Here is a 17,264-nt window from a genome sequence, read left to right on the forward strand (position 1 = left end):
GGCTATTCATTTTGCAGCTTTTATATGGCATTAACCTTACACAGATTACAGATTAATGAACCAAATAAATGACTGGCATTAGGCTTGGTTTGTTATGCAGCAATAAATAGCTGAAGCATCCCTTTCCTCTCTTTTCTCCACCACCACTCCTGCCTCACCTTTTAATTCTTCTTATAGTCAATATGGTTATGAAGGGAAAAAAAAATCCTTTAGTTTGCCTTAAACGGGCTTTAGAGGAAGCACAACATATACAAAAGTAAACAAATAAACATATACACAAATAAAACTGGATATTAGGTGTCTGGAACAAGGCCTTTAATCCCCATCTCAGCCATAAAGCACACTCTGTCCCATTCAACAATTGGCTGAACAATTCTGAAATTGTGTCTTAAGTTCCTGATACCTCTATGTTAAAAAACTAAGGACTGTGACCAACATGCCAGTGATCAAATAAGGATGCAAGGTAGACATTAGCTTGTTTCTGTGTGGCTTACTAAATCAGTGCACTAATGGGTGGTCATGAGTACTTCCCTGAAATTACTTAAAGATTTCAGAAGCAGAAAACAAATTAAGATCTGCTCTTTCATGATGCACATATGTTTTCCCTTAATGTACTTTGATATCCTCTCTCAAAAATTTTCCTCCTTCTTTGTTGGCTCAGTTTCCTCATTTCTGCAGCAAAAGTTGTGGTTACAGACCATGGTGATCTCTGTAGGATTCTGTTATGTTCCAGGCTGGTTTCATTCTCCCTCTGTCTAGCAGTCTGGCCTTTCCCTTAACTCCCTCAATTGGAAGATGGTATCTCAGGTATGCTAGTTGTTCTATACTTGCCCCTCCAGATACATCCTCAGCCTGTTATCTTTTCTTCTATACACTATGGGAAGCTGACTTCTTAGGTCTGCATCAACCAAACAACTCAGAAAACTGGAAGGAATGCAAAAAATAATGATGTTGTAAAACACAAACCAAAGAATGCAAGACATCTGGATTGCAGGAAAATTAGGGGTGATGGGTCAACAATATATGAGTATGGTAACATCAAACATAGAAAGAACTAGAGTAGGCAGGTCATGGCGAATTGGGTGTTAAGAACTTCACTTTGGAGATAGTAGGAAATAACCGAATGGTTTCAAGCAAGGGGAATTTTTGAGTTATAACTGCTCCCTGAGAAACAAATGTGGAGCTGTTCTGGATGATAAAATACACAGTTTGATTATAGGAATGGGTGGTTCTACTCAAGAGTGCACGAGTCAAAATTTCTTAATTTTTTTACATAGCACATAAACTCTGAATTCAAGCCTTAAGCTAGACGAACTTAAAAAACAACTTTTCTCTTCTAGATGTATGCCAATGTCCCCAGATTTTACACAAAGCCAATGCATCAATGGGAACTATGCCTTAATCATTGGTCCCACAGATTTATGAAGAGATACTATCACTGTGATTATTTCATAAAATGTTTACAAGATGGACGAAATATTTTTCAGGGTTATTTTTGATCCATATGACCAGAGTATCACACAAGATTTTCTCTTTAACAGGGTACTTAGTTCCTCTTTTGTGAGACCTCCACACATTTTTTTACCTCCCTTTGTCTTCTCTCTGCATAAATCTTTCTTGGTCTTGGAAAAATATTTCATAGGTCTTCATGACATTTCTATCTAGGGAAACTGTATCCTAAATCTGTATTAAAATATCAATTTTCTGATCTATCTCATGCTCTCCCTGACGCCACTATCACAGATGTAACAGAGAAAAGAAATAGATTGGGAGGAAATACCAGAGAAAGTAAGTTAATATCTCAAACTTTATTGAATCACATGCTCAGAGTAAAACTGGCCAGGATCTTTCCAATTAATGCTAATACATTTGGAGGAGATTTGCCCATAGTGACCCAGTGCTGCTGAGAACTGAACTCTGACTAGATGGGAGCAAAAATGTTCCAAAACACAGCAGAAGCAGAGGCCCTTTGGAGACCAGGGCAGCAGCTGAGTCTCTTGGTCTGCAGGGAGACAGAGCACTAATTAGACCTGTGGAGCTCTCTGCTTGGCAGGAGGAGGTAGGGAAGGCTCTAAGAATAGGGCCTTGTCACAGCAGGTCATGGAGGTAGTGTATCACCTAGCAAGTGTGTTATTACTTCTAACTAGCCCAAAACCTAAGTTTTTATATGTGTAGTGAGCAACTTTGTCAGTTACTACATGGTCACAGTTCAAGATTGTTGAGCAAGGTCTGTTTCTACTCTCAATGACACAGAAATATCATCACTGATTTTCTTTTAAAGTCCTCAGGTAAACAAGGGGAATGATTTTAAATGCTCAAAGCTAGGATGACATCATTCTTGTCCTGAAATCTCTGTTATTTTTAAAATTTTTATTATATTTATTAATATAAAGATAACAGATTTTATATCCCTGTTATTAATGAAGCCAACTTCAGAAATCTCTCTCCTTTAAAGATTTTTTTAAGGAAACACACTGGGGCAGGTGTTGTGACATAGCAGGTAGGGCTCCTGCCTGTGATGGTGGCATCCCCTATGGGCATCAGTTTGAGATCTGGCTGCTTTACTTTCCATCCAGCTCCCTGCTAGTGGCCTGGGAAGGCAGCAGAAGATGAGTCAAGTGCTTGGGCCCCTGCACCCTCACGGGAAATCTATAAGAAGCTCCTGACTCCTGGCTTCAGCCTGGCCCAGCCCCAACCATTGTGAACATTTGGGGAGTGAACCAGTAGATAGATCTCTTTCTCTCCCTCCTTCTCTCTCTATAATTCTGCCTTTCAAATAAATGAATACATTTTTAAAAAAAGAAAACACATTATTTCAATGCACTGCATTAGTAAGGAACTCCTTTAGTAGGGTTCCTTACTATATAGAAAATAATGGGTGACCTTTGTTAAGTACATAATAAGGATCAAACACTATTTTAAGATATTTACATGATTATTTTATCCAATTTTTGAAGGAACCCAAGCTGCAGAAGATGAATAGGCATGAGCTGGTAGTGCCTGTGGAACTGGTATCACCACAGCCCTCATTACTCAGTCACATCTTTTAATCATCAAACAGGTTCTTTAAGTTTACAAACTGGCTGCAGAAAGAAAGGCAGCTTTCTGTTTGATAGAACAGCCTCCATTCCCTGGTCTGAGTGACCTGGAGGAAGACCCAGGAGTCTTACTGGTGAGTATCCCCTTCCCTCAGGGGTCCACAGTGAAGTTAGCTTTCCCCATTCCCAAAGAGGGAGAGGAAAAAAAAAAAAACATTCTTGAGAAAGTTCTGGGGCCGGATATCCTGTCTTCTCCTCTATTGTTCAAGAAAGTATCCTTGTTCCCTGTCTCTGATTGCATTCTCTAAGTCAGACTCCTCGATCTCTCTTGCTCCTTCTGTTCATATGAATATCAGTCTATCACTGTCTCTGCCTTACTCATTTCACTCTCTGCCTTTCTGTCTCTGTCTTCTTTGTCTTACAATTGAGTAATGTCCTGCTGTAAGTACATTATTTAGGATTCTTTGCTCAAATTTAGGAACCTTAGAATAGTGACTTCATCAAGGACTCCAAGCCTGAACTATCCCTGATCACGCGAATGCGTGCATAGGACACACAAACACCTGAATGCAACTGCAATTTGGGGGCAACATGGATCATAGTAAAGGGCTCTGGATAGGCTCAGAGATGGGATCAGACTCCTGGTTCAGCCATGAATATGTGACTTGTGCTAATCCAGTTCTCAGATTTCTTAAGGGGGGTGGGTTAGACAATATCCTTAGAGTAATTTTCACCAAAGTCAAAATCTCCTAAAGACTAAGCCAGAATTCATCTGTCTACCTTGCTAGAGCCTGGGCCCATTTTTAGCTATCATTGTTACTGAAATGAGGCAAATGTTCATGTTCTCATTGTGTTCCACTGTGCCTTTTACCTACATCTCAGTCCCATAATGCAGATATGAGTCAGGCTCTGCACCCATGTCCTGCACATTTACTGAGGACATGAGAAAGGGACTTCATCTGTCTTTGAATCCTCAACACATAGTACTTTGCATATGCAGGACTCTTACAAATAACTTTCTATGCTCTTTTGAATTAATGAATTGATGAATAAATAACAATAATTTGCATCCTTGTTGTTCCTATACCTTTCTATGAAATAATTGTACACAAACTTAATTGCATTTTGTGTATAGATGTTTGCCATTTTTCATAAATCCATCAGGTGTTAATTAGCACCCCTGCTGCTGTAAAAGTTCAGGGAATTATTTGCTTGAGCTTGAACTTACCAGTCATTAGCCAAACCTGTCCTTGAGCCAGTTTCACAGGGAACCAGTGAAAGAGGCATCATATACCTGTTAACTTACCAAGGACCTAAAGTCTCTATTCCTTCACACTCATGACGTTTGACCTAAGTTACTACCTTACCGCCTGCTGTTTGCAAGAAAATCTTTTTTTAAACAGTCATCTCTGTTCTGGTCTTTTTAGTGGCTAACCCAGGTGTGTCTCATCATTCTTAATGATTCTTTAATCACAGAGAAGCCCAGAACCGTTTTGACTGATTGCTATCTGCCCCAGCACCATAAAGTATATTTAGTAAATGCTTGTTTTAGAAGTGAATAGTATAAAAGTGAAATAAAATAAATTGAAAATTAGACTATTCCCCATTGGCAGAATCCACCAGTGCTCTCTGGAGCCTGAGAAGTGAAGGTGGTGGTGGGGCTTCTGGGGATCAGAGAAGAATCCATTCATCACAGTATGAAAACATTGTGTTTTGGTACTTAACAACTGGGAAGATCATCCCACAGCCCAGTGAATATCTGTTCTTCATATAAAGAGACTTTAGTTTAGCAATTTCCTCTCTTAACACATTTTCTGGGAGAGACCCTATTTATTTTTATGGCTTTGTGTGGTATCTTTATGTTGATGATTGTCTAATTTAAATCTTTAGCCCAAATATCCTCTTGGAACTCAGGACTATATATCTAGTTTAGTATGTTTCTCTACTACAATGTTTATGTGGTAGCTAAGATTGTAGAACCAAATTCTCATAGAATCATGGACAATTATACATCTGATTCATCATGTATAAAATATGAATGTAAGAATATTTTATAGGGTTGTCATAAATACTAAATGAAATAATGCATGTGAGGCACGTAGAGGAAAACACAAAATGTACATATTTACCATTATTTTAAATCAAACTCAATGTTTCAGAACTGAATGATTCATCTTCCTCTACCCTAAACTTGCCCTACACCCTGAAGTCTTCCAACTCAGTATATCATTCAATCAAGTACAAATTTGGGAATCACCTTCGAGGCCTCCTACAATTACGTTTACAGCAAAAATTAAAGTGCTCCACTTCTAGGCCCTTAAATAGTTTTGATTGTATTGTCTTTTTCTTTAATCTCTCCTAACACAATTTCTGAGTCTTATCATCTCCTATTACATCTAAACATTAGCCTTCTTTAATGATATTCTGCCAATGGAGTGGACAAAAATTACTCAAAAATACATAATACAGAAAGAAAAATTATGTTTACAGAGAGATTCTCTGAATATCAAGGACCAGCAGCTCCCCAAGAAACAGGCATTAGGGATCTCAAATTTGTCTCATTCCCCAACTCCTCTTCCTGGAGACTTCTTTACTTCTTTTCTGAATGTTGGAGTATTACCCACCAGCCGAAGCTTGCTTTCTCGTCCATCCATAATTTCTTCTCAAACAGTCCCATACCTTCAAATACTATTGATCATGATCAATATCTCCAAACTAGAACCATCCCTTAAAAGCTATGTCCTTTTTAAGCCTAATTTCCATCTCCACTTACCTGCCTATTAGGTGCTACAAATTAATTATGATTTCCAATCTGATATCTAATAAACCTTCATCATCTCTACATGTCTCACCATCATCAAACTCTTTGCTTGGGTCAAAATCATAGAAATTATTTGTTTTTTTTTTCACTCACTGCATAATAAATTACTAAATGTCTTAGCAACATAAAACATTAACTTTTTATTTTTCAGTTTCCATGGGTCAGCAGTCTAGGGAATGGATTATGTGGATCCTCTGCTCAAGATTGTGAAGAATAAAATTTAAGTGTCAGCTATGCTGCCACTCTGATTTGGAACTTCAGATCTTCTTCCAAGCTTATTTAGATTCCTAGAAGAATTCAGCTTTTACAGCTATATGACTGAGGTCTCCATTTTCTATCTGATTAAGTAAAATCATTCAGTAAATACCCTCTTTTTCCATGTAAGATAACAAAATCACAAAAGTGATATCTGATCATATTTATAGGTTGTGTTCACACCAAAGGGGAAAAGATTGCGTAAGGTATGTAGTCTAAGAGGTAAGAATCTTGGGGGCAGGGTGGTGCATTTTAGAATAGTGCCCACTATATTATCTTGAGTTTGCATTTTACTTCATATCCCATAACCAAACCACCAATAATTCTGGTTAGCCATATCTATAAGATAAATTCTTAACATGGCCATTGCTCATTATTTTCCTTGCTAAAAGCATGGTTCAAGCCACCATCTTCTTTAGACCACTCCAACTACCTTGTAATTATAACCACTGCCTCTCCATGAGTAAACTCTATACTCCATCTTCATGTAAGAGACAGAGACATCTCCCAAAGATCAACCAAACACATTGTTCTTGTGTATAAGTGTCCCAATTTCTTCCCACTACACATAGAAAATTGCTTCCCACTACACATAGAAAAGAACTCAGTATCCTTATCCTGACCTAAAATGATGCTATATGAATCACAATTTTATGATTTTCATCTCCTCTCCCATTTTTCAATTATTCTTCAGCCAAATTGGTCCCAAAACACAAAATTGGATTCTGTTTAGGCATTTTCATTGGCTCTTCCTTATTCTTGGGTTTTTTTTCCCAGTTCTTCACGTATGAGCCTTCTTCTTTCATATTTAATCTTAACTATCACATTCTCAGAGTAGTCTTTTTCAACAGTGTGTCCCCTTCACCCTATGGTAATATTTCCTCACATCACCCTACTCCATTATCTTAATAAGGGAGATAAACATATTAATATTTCTATTATCTCTCTATTGCCTTTCTCATACTCTCTCCAACATACTATCATGCCCTAAAATGAAAGTGCTTTGTGGAAAGATTTTGTTTCTTATATATTAATCATTGAATCTAGCACAGGTACCACTGCCTGGTGCACAATGAGTGCTAAACAATTTCTTGATGTGCTTTAGAAATTGAAAGCAATAAATAAGTAAATAAATAAATGAACAAAGAATTTTTTTCTTTCTTTGAGGAATATGGGGATAGGCAAAAGTTAAAGGTATCTTGATGATTACAACTATTAAACAACAACATTGAATATTTAACTATGATGAGCAATATGTTATCCATTGGTGAATTGGAGAGATGACAGTTTCTGGAATTGGAAACACTATGTTTGGACTGTAATTCTTTCAGTTACAAACTGTGTTACTTTGGAAATACTGTATAGCTTTTGGGTTTCTAATCTAAAAAATAAGACAATGTAATCCACCTGCCATAGTACTTGTGATGTAATTGATACCTCTTATATTATTTGCCTTTTTAATTAACAGTGTTTGCTACCTGGGAGAGGAAAATAATTTAAGTACACAGAAAATTGTAACAGGACAAAGTAGAAGTGTCACAGGAATCACAAAATTTGAAAGCTAGATAACATCACATCAATTAGTATTAGTCAATTTCAAAAGATCTCAGAAAAGAAATAATATTTTATTATTACCTCAAAAATAGAGTTTTTTTAAAAATATGGATGCCATGCTTATTTTTTTCATATGCACAATTTTATTTATTTTTATTATTTCTCATAATAGTGTAATATATTTGGTAATTTTTAGAGATTTATTTATTTTTAGAAAGCCTTTATTTGATAAATATAAATTTCATAGGTACAGCTTTTGAATTATAGGGATTCTCATCCCATACCCCGCCCCCCACCTCTGCTCCCATCTAATGGTTAATTTGAGATACACTGGTGAAGACAGTGGTCTTACTGATGTATAAGATGGTGATTGATAATTACAGCATTAGTTTCAGATATTTGCTCCTCTAGAAAAGTTACCTTCCAGCATACAAAATGTAGAGGTAAATGGGAATAGTAAGCATAGAAAAAGATTGATAATCCTATGGATCCAATGAAATTAGAAAACTGTTTTTCTCCGTTTTGTTTGCCACATTTTTTCATATACAGATGAAATCTAAAATATTCCCATACCTCCTCAATACACACAAATGTCTGCTAAACTTTCATTCACTGCCCATTCACTGCCCATAATTCAGTTACTCTTTTTCTATCTACTGAAAAACAATGTCTGCCTTTCTCTTTCCTTTTTACAGCATGAGACAAACATGCATAAGGCCCCATCCCATTCAGTTCCCACAAATAAACATGATCTAATGGGGAGTCTTGGAAATGCTGGGATTGGAGCCAGACTGTGGTGAATGGCTCTGAACCATGAGGAGCACATCTCTTTGAGGCTCACAGGTTTTTCTTTTTAATTTTTTAATTTTTTTAGCAAGAGAGTCTCTGGTCTCACCTCCACCTCACTTTCTCCACTTCTCTTTAACCTTTGCTTCATACACAATTCCCATCACTGGGATTATACATAACCATCTTTCTATTTCCAATCAGTAATTGCAGACCCATCAGTTTCTCAGGATAGAGCTGCACATCATGGGAACCACACTGAAGGCATGCCTCCTTAGCATTCTTGAGGATCTTATAGAGGAGGAATTGGTAAAGTTCAAGTTCCAGCTGACAAACATTGATCTTGCTGAGGGATATAACCACGTGCCAAGGGGCACTCTGCAGCAGGCAAATGCAGTGAAACTTGCTGACCTACTGATCCAGTACTATGGGGAAGAATACTCCAACACTGTGACACAGCAAGTCCTGAAGGCCATAAACCAACGCAGCTTGGCAGAGAAGCTCTGTCAGTCAATGGAAAAAGGTAAGTCTGGATCTATTCTATTCCATTCATTGCTGTACATGACTCAAGACTTTCCCTGAAATTCTCATATCTTAATTAATTCCACATAGACATTCACAACATAATACATAAAAAGACTTCTTTCGTAGTGCTTAAAAAATAATTTATAGAGGGGCCAGCATTGTGGTGCCACAGATTAAGCCGCAGTTTAGGACATCTGCACCACATATCAGAGTTCCAGTTCCAGTCCTGGTGACTCCACTTGTGGTCCAAATTATTGTGAATGTCCCTGGGATAGCAATTGATAATTCTCCAAGTACTTAAGTCCCTGACATCCATGTGGCAGAATCAGATGGAGTTTCTGGTTCCTGGCTTTGGCCTGGCCCAGCCTGCTTCTTGCAGACACTTTGGAAGTGAAACAAATGTGTCTGCAAATGGAAGATCTCTCTCTCTCTCTCTCTCTCTCTCTCTCTCTCTGTGTGTGTGTGTGTGTGTCCTTCTTTCTGTGTCATTCTGCCTTTCAAATAAATAATCTTATAAGGTAAAATCATATTAAAAATAATTTATTGAGCTTAAAGTCACAAAATATAAAATTAAGCATTTTTGGCACAGTGGATTAAGCTGCCTCTTGCAAAATTCAGGCATCCTGGCTGTCTGCTTCCAATACACCTCCCTGCTAGAGCAAAAAAAAAAAAAAATACTAAAAGGGATAAAGTATTAAATTGTACATCAACAGTCAGGACAAGAGCTGATCAAGTCACTGTTTCTCATAGTGTCCATTTCACTTCAACAGGTTTCCCCTTTGGTGCTCAGTTAGTTGTCGCCGATCAGGGAGAACATATGATATTTGTTCCTTTGGGACTGGCTTAATTCACTCAGTATAATGTTTTCCGGATTCGTCCATTTTGTTGCAAATGACTGGATTTCATTGAATATAACCCTACCATACAACCCAGCCATCCCACTCCTTGGAATTTATCCAAAGAAAATTAAATTGGCAAATCAAAGAGCTGTCTGCACCTCAATGTTTATTGCAGCTCAATTCACAATAGCTAAGACCTGGAATCAACCTAAATGCCCATCAACAGTAGACTGGATAAAGAAATTATGGGACATGTACTCTATAGAATACTATACAGCAGTAAAGAACAATGAAATGGGGTCATTTGCAACAAAATGGAGGAATCTGGAAAACATTATGCTGAGTGAAATAAGCCAATCCCAAAGGGACAAATTTCATATGTTCTCCCTGATCAGCAACAACTAAGTACTTTCTGTCATTTTATCTCATTAGATTGATCTGTTGGTCATTTTATTGTGATCTTCTTTGTGTCCTTTTACAGTTTTTTTTTCTCAAACTCTGATATAAATATAGCCATTGCTGTTTGGTTTTGGTTTCCAATTGAGTGAATATCTTTTCCCATACTGATTTTCAGTCTGTATGTGTCTTTACAGATCAAGTGAGTTTATTGTATACAGCATATTGTTGAGTCTTGTTTTTTAATCCATTCAGTCAATCTGTATCTTTTAATTGTGGGATTTAGCCTATTTATATTCAAATCTGTAATTAATAAGTAATGACACAACTCTCATTTTTAAAAACAACTCCTTTTATTTTGAATTTTCTTTTTATAATTTCACATTTTTTCTTAATGGTGGTTATATTTGTTTCTTTATTGGTAGGGCTTCTTTAAGCAACTTTAGTAAAGCTTGTTTGGTAGTGACAGATCTTGTTTTGGAATACATTTCATCTTCATTTATGAATGATAGCTTTTCTGAGTAAAGTGCTCTGGGTTAGATTTTTTTTCAGAACTTGGCATATACCATTCTATTTATCCTGAACTCTAAAGTTTTCATTTAAAATATGCTTTTATTATAAGGCAATATCCCCCTTAAATATGACTTGGCAGCTGCTTCTGCAGATTGAAAATTCTTTTTGTGTTCTAATTTTCAGAGTTTTACCATAATGAGTTGAGGTAAATATATTTTCTGGTCAATGTATTTCTTTGCTTCCTTTCTTCCTCTCTGTCCTACTTTCTTCCCGCCCTGCTTTATCTCTCTCTCTCTCTCTCTCTCTCTCTCTCTTTCTTTCCATAAGACCAGGATATTTCAAAAGAGTGGTCTTCAGTTTGGGTTTTTTTCTTCTTCTTCTAGATCAAGTCTGTTGTTGAAGTTTTCAAACATATATTTTTATTTGACTATTTAGTTTTTCATTTCTAAAATTTCTGGTTGTTTTTCAGTACTTGTCTGCTAAATTCCCCTGGGATTTTGATAGATCACATTGAACTTGTAGACAATTTTGTGTAGTAACAAGTAGTAACAATTTTATAAATAACATGGATGTTTCCAACCCACAAGGCAGATTATTTCCATTTATTTGTGTCTGCTTTGGTTTCTTCCATCTTTGTTTTACAGATTTCAGAGGTAGATCTCTTTTTAAGTGTACTTTTCATCAAAAAAAAATCACAAAACAACACAGAAAATTTTTGGACAGGAGGAATATATTTAGCACCTTGGTGGTATATTGGTATCAGTTATATGCATATGTTTAAGCTCATCAACATGCATATAATAAATGTGTGCAATTTTTGTAGATCAGTTATTCCAAAATAAAGCTAAAAAAAGGGGGAAATAATCTTCAGCTTTAAATAAAATATAAAAATTTGGATTTTATATAGGACTAACTGGAATTTTTTTTTCACTGAAGTATTAGCAGAGAAGCTGTGAGACCTGCCTGAATAGTCATTCAAAAGCAGAGGAGTTACTAATTTCAAATAACGCATTGAAAGGAATTATGGTAATATAATCAAATATACCTTATTAAAATATATGACTTCAAGTACTCACTATAAGTATCTTGAAAATAATCAAACATATAATAAAATTATATGTATAAGCAATGCACTAGTTACAATTATTTGATTCTTTTTCTTTTTGCTTCATTCTCATACCCCAAATCTCTCATTCCATGAGACTATCACTCTTATTCCTAATCATTTTCATAGTATCACATATTTATACTCATACTTTTTCTTGGGTCCTATGTAGGTAACAAACACTAATCTTAAATTTATTGTTGTAAATCGGTTAGTGCCAAACTAGTGATTGGTTGTAGGTAGGAGAAAGCCCTTTTCATGTTTTATAAATTGTGAGATTAATGGACATACTTTGCTTCCAAAGTTGGATCTTCCACTGGAAAGTCAACCAAAAAGACAAACAAGAGAAAACAAGAGACTGAAGCAGGACCTGATGAAGATAAAATTAAACAAAAAATACCAAAGGTTTGTAATCAGCTCCAACTCAAGCATTTTTACCCTGGAATGGAGTAGATGACCAGGCCCTACGAATGCTCAGATTCTCCACGATCTACTATTTCCCACACCCTATAGTGTGCCATAGTCATTTCACCTACATGGAGAACAAGGTCCCAGAGAGCCTTAACTGTTCATTTCTGTGTGACCATGAGCACACTTCTTGATTTTTATGTGCCATTCTCTATTTTTATGTCCCATTCTCCTCCAATATGGAAGTAATAATAATAATGAAGAGGACCGTTATACAAATTAAGGATTACCCCAAAAATCTATTTATTTTCCTCACTAGTCACATTTTTTGTCTGTGGTAATATGTAGTAGATTACTTTATGTTCTCTAAAGTTTTCTTAACATATCAAATTTTACACATCTTTACCTTAGCATTTCTATTCTTGCTGTCAGGTATGCCCCCTCCCACCCACTCCTCTGCCTGAGAAAATCTTATTTATTCTATGATATAACATGAATAAAACATTTAAGAAAGTACCTATCTTGTAGTATATTCCTTTCCATTACATTTTAAATTCTCTTTTCTTCCCATCAACTTTTAGTAATCATCTGCTATATTAGTTAAGTCTTTCCTCACCTTCTAAGATTTTTACTATGGAGTAATAATAGCTATTATCATTGTTTCTGTTCCTTTCTAGAAACTAAGAAATCTCTTTAATACAAAGAAAAATGTTGATGAATCTACTTCTTATCCTAGAGATCTTCAACCAAGCAGTGATAAAGAAGTGACAGTTAAAAATCAATACTTTCCTCAATTGCTCAAGCGGCTTAATCTGGAGGATTATTATCCCAAGAAGATGAACAAAGTTGATTCCTTTTTGATAAATAAGACCTCCTTCCTTAGCATCCAACCAAGAGATGAGAAGGAGCTACCATATCACTTTCTGGAGAAGCTTTTGGTATTAGATTGTCATTTGAGGTACCTAGTTTACAGAAGTAATATAGATACAATTTCTAGTGTGTCCCAGACACTGACAACCACAGAATCAGAAAGTAAGCTCTCAACATTTGAAGACTTTTTCATTATCAAGGAAGCATACTCAACCACAATACAAACTTGCATTCATCCAATGGACATACAAATGGTAATTTTTCACTGTGCAGATGACTTTACAAGACAGTATATTTTAACCAAACTTTCAATTTGTCAATTTGCTCTCCCACTTTTGGTGCCTAATCCCTTTAATTCCCAAATTGAATTCCCTCTTTGGTCTCTCAAGCAAGTCAGGAGAAGCTGGAAAGAAGTGGAAAAAATAGGTTGGGAGAAAAAAATTAGGAGCTATGATAACCAACTGATCAGTTGGCAACCTATGCACATTGTGTCTTTCATAAGAATTGGAAAATTTGTCTCTACATCCAAATCACAGATTCTGAATTCACTCCTGAGTAAGGGCAAACATGACAATTTTTTCCACCATCATTTTAGGGAAGGCAACAAAAGCTGTCTACTGATGGAAGGTATAGTAGAAATATGTTGGTTCTGTCCCGGTGGGAGAGCTCAGGACAGATTTGAAAACTGTATTGCCTTCACCAATCTCCATGGAAATGCTGAAACACATGAGAAGCAAGTTAAGTTCTTGCATGAGGTCTCCTCAGTCACTGTGATCCTCCTGTCAATGTCTGATATTGAAAAAATGAATAATTCAATCCTGCATGAATTTTGGAATTCACCCAAACCTCTTGTTTGTTTGTTTGAAAACGTGGAAAATATTATGGATGAGAATTCTGCTCACAAAGTGAGAATTGGTATCAAGAATTTAAATAAGGTAGAATTAGCTGAAAAAATGACAGCAACATTAACACGGCTGCTGAAGAAGTCTAGTTCTCCTTGCAGTTTGAGTAACTGTGCCAACATTGCTAGGAAGTATAAATTTATCATTGATGAGGAACAAAGAGATTGCCAAGAAGCAGGAAGAAAAGCAGACTTTATTGTTGATCTTTTGAAAAAAGTGAAATTATCTCAGATAAAACAAAAGTTACTACCCCTTCAGGGACAATTATGGCATGATTGGTGTAAGAAGGACAAAGAATTGTATCAACTCAGAGAAAAGGGTTACAGGAGCATTGACCAATACAAGAATGAGATTGAGAAAGAAAAGCAAAAGATACGTTGTGAACAATATCACAACGTTATTAACCTTAATGACCTCATGAGGTCTTTGATTGAAAATCTTCAGTCACACCCAGAGACCCATACAGAGCTCTACTTTCTTCAGGGACTGAGTATGTTAATTGACCAACTAACAATGAAGGACTTAGAAAAACTCCACCAAAGATACCGTTTCTTGTTGACTCAGGTGCAGGCAGAAAAGCAGAAGCAATCAAAAATCGACTCATTCAGACACTGGGAAGCTGAGCTAGAAGATGTTTCCAAAGAGATTAGTGACTCCACTCTAGGAATCGAACATCTCCTTAGAGAGGTGGGCCAGGTCTATGAAGCTCTGGAAGAAGCTTCCTCCCAAACAAATGCATTGTTTCTCTCCCTTCCCCAAATGGCTGCTGACCTGATGATATCTGGGGCTCCCATTGAGCTGATGGATGGGGATGCTTCGTATGTGCCCTTAAAGTGGGTGTCAGCTGTTTTAGACAAGGTTTCTGAGAAACTTGGAGACAAACGTGTGTTTGTTCTTTCTGTCCTTGGCCTGCAGAACTCAGGGAAGTCGACTCTATTGAATGCAATGTTTGGGCTACAGTTCAGTCTCAGTGCTGGCAAGTGTACTCGAGGGGCCTACATGCAGCTCCTGAAGGTGGAAGAGCTGCTCAGGGAACAGTTGGGATTTGATTTTGTGCTTGTTGTGGACTCAGAAGGACTTCAGGCGGCTCCAGAGTTCATTAACAAAGCACAGAATGAAGAAAATGAGTTGGCAACTTTTGTCATTGGACTTGGAAACTTAATTCTAATCAATATTTTTGAGAAGAATCTATCAAAAATACAAGATATTCTGCAGATAGTTGTCCACGCCTTTCTCAGGATGAAACAACTGAATATCTCCCCAAGATGCTTGTTTGTTCATCAGAACATAGAAGAAATTATAGATACAAATCAAAGTATGGAAAGGCGAAGGTGGCTGCAGGAAAGATTGGATAAAATGGCACTTGATGCAGCCAGATATGAACAGTGCTCAGATGTATGCCAGTTCAGTGATGTCATTAAGTTTGATGTCAAGACCCATATCCATTACGTAGCTCACCTCTGGGAAGGTCATCCTCCAATGGCCCCTCCCAACCCCTGCTACAGCCAAAATGTTCAGCAGTTGAAAAGCAGGATTCTTAAGCATGCCAAAGAAGAATGCAGGGGAAGTATTTTGAAGATCTCAGAACTTAAAGTCCGGATACGGGATTTATGGAAAGCCTTACTGAATGAGAACTTTATCTTTAGGTTCAGGAACACCCAGGAAGTCTTAGCTATGCATAAATTGGAGAACATCTATAGCAGGTGGTCCTGGGAGCTGAGAAGTTACATGCTGGACCTGCAGAATCAGCTGATCAAACAGATACAGGATGAGGAAGTTGTAGAGTTCCAGAGAAGCTCAGTTGAGAATCTAGTTGTGGAAAAGCATGAAACTATTAGGCAAGAAATTGAAAAGTATTTTAGAGAAGACAAGGATAGAGATATACTGGCTCAGTGGAAAGGGAAAATTGAAGATGGCTGGAAGAATCTTAAAGAGGAACTTATAGTAGAGACCATGAGAAAATGTGAGGCTATAATAAGTGGAAAGAAAATGCAAGCCCTTCTAAATGAGCAAAAAGTAAAATTTGAACATAAATTATTGGAAAAAATCAGAGTGATCGCTAAGTTCCCCAACAGCAAAGAGTTTCATGATAATGAACTGAGAGATATGTTCAACAAGGTGTGGTCAGAGAACAGCTCCATTCTACTGCCTCCCGCAGTTCCATTTGCTAAAGATCCTGATATTGAAATTGAGCTAGAGAATATTCTTCTAGAGCATTTTAAACAGCATCCCAATATTGTCAACAAAATAAGGTATCGTGATACAAGGAAAACATTTTCTATCAATTATTCTAAACATGTCATCACTTCTCAAAAGTTCCAAGTATATGGACCACTTATGAAAGAGTCTGACAAGGATATCATAAATAAAACAACAGCTCAAATTATGGAAATGGTTAAAGAAATCATACACAAAAGAGAACAACAGAACGAGGGATACAGTGCTAGTTACTTCCATGAAATTCTATGGGTGATTCATACTGAGACAGAGGCTGCATCTCAAAGAGGCACATTCATGTTAACAACCAGATACAAACTGGAACTTGCTCTAGAGTTATTCCAAGAGGCAGCAAACCATTTTAAAAAGATGCACATTGCATTTAAAAAAGCAAACAACCCTGTTTTAAATCTTGAAACTAAAAAAGAGGAATTTTTTACTAATTTTAAACTGTCCTACAAAAACTGCCAAAACATTGGTTGATCTCTTCAGTGCAAAGAATGTCTGCTATGTTATGAATTAAACTAAACATTGAGAAAGCTTATCAATTCCTCACCTACTTTTTCTATTCTCTTTCATTCCCTTGTGTAATGAACATTTTTTGTAACTCATACAACCTCAACCAATGTGGGTGGGCATTTGGCAAAGCAGTTAAGATGCTGCTTGGGAATCCTGGATCCCATATTGAAGTAACTGAGTTCAAGTTCCAGCTTTACTCCCAAGTACAGTTTCCTGCTAATACACACCCTGGGAGGTAGCAATTGATTGCTACTTGGGTCTCTGCCACCTGGCGGGGTATGTGTGTGTGCAAGTGTGTGTGTGTGTGTGTGTGTGTGTGTGTATGTCTACCCTTTTCAATAAATAAATTTAGAAAGAAACAACCATTCAGTTAAGCACTATCATTTGTATCTACTCTGGAAGTTTTAGAATTAGTACATGATTCTGTAAGTAACCTCCAAACTACCGTCTGTCAAAGTTTAAATGAAATATTTGTAGAAGTAATACAAGACATGTAATTCACTATTTTGATTAACT

At 36.7% G+C, this 17,264-nt stretch overlaps 1 protein-coding gene across 12 annotated transcripts; it reads left to right on the forward strand.

Moving 5' to 3' along the window:
- The first annotated feature begins 3,048 nt into the window (after positions 1–3,048).
- On the forward strand, positions 3,049–17,110 carry LOC100339126 (interferon-induced very large GTPase 1). 12 transcript variants are annotated; one of them, XM_051823506.2, is made up of 6 exons: positions 3,049–3,172; positions 6,011–6,182; positions 6,285–6,336; positions 8,659–8,977; positions 12,137–12,237; positions 12,918–17,110. In XM_051823506.2, exons 4-6 carry the CDS (start codon positions 8,701–8,703, stop codon positions 16,710–16,712), a joined length of 4,173 nt encoding a protein of 1,390 aa, XP_051679466.2. In that variant the 5' UTR covers positions 3,049–3,172; positions 6,011–6,182; positions 6,285–6,336; positions 8,659–8,700; the 3' UTR covers positions 16,713–17,110. The 12 variants fall into 12 exon arrangements, with proteins under 12 accessions (XP_051679466.2, XP_051679381.2, XP_051679343.2 ...); XM_051823421.2 differs by having other exon boundaries at positions 6,285–6,320; XM_051823383.2 differs by having other exon boundaries at positions 6,285–6,320; positions 8,677–8,977.
- The last annotated feature ends 154 nt before the right edge of the window (positions 17,111–17,264 follow it).

The sequence above is a fragment of the Oryctolagus cuniculus genome, chromosome 1, assembly GCF_964237555.1.
Source record: "Oryctolagus cuniculus chromosome 1, mOryCun1.1, whole genome shotgun sequence".
In the NCBI taxonomy this organism is placed as follows: domain Eukaryota; kingdom Metazoa; phylum Chordata; class Mammalia; order Lagomorpha; family Leporidae; genus Oryctolagus; species Oryctolagus cuniculus.

What these genes read in the sequence shown, in the direction of transcription:
- LOC100339126 (XM_051823383.2), top strand. An exon ending in AGGGGAAAAGATTGCGTAAG is followed by an intron (nt 6,321 to 8,676) that starts GTATGTAGTCTA and finishes CAGACCCATCAG; the next exon opens with TTTCTCAGGATAGAGCTGCA. An exon ending in TTAAACAAAAAATACCAAAG is followed by an intron (nt 12,238 to 12,917) that starts GTTTGTAATCAG and finishes GTTCCTTTCTAG; the next exon opens with AAACTAAGAAATCTCTTTAA.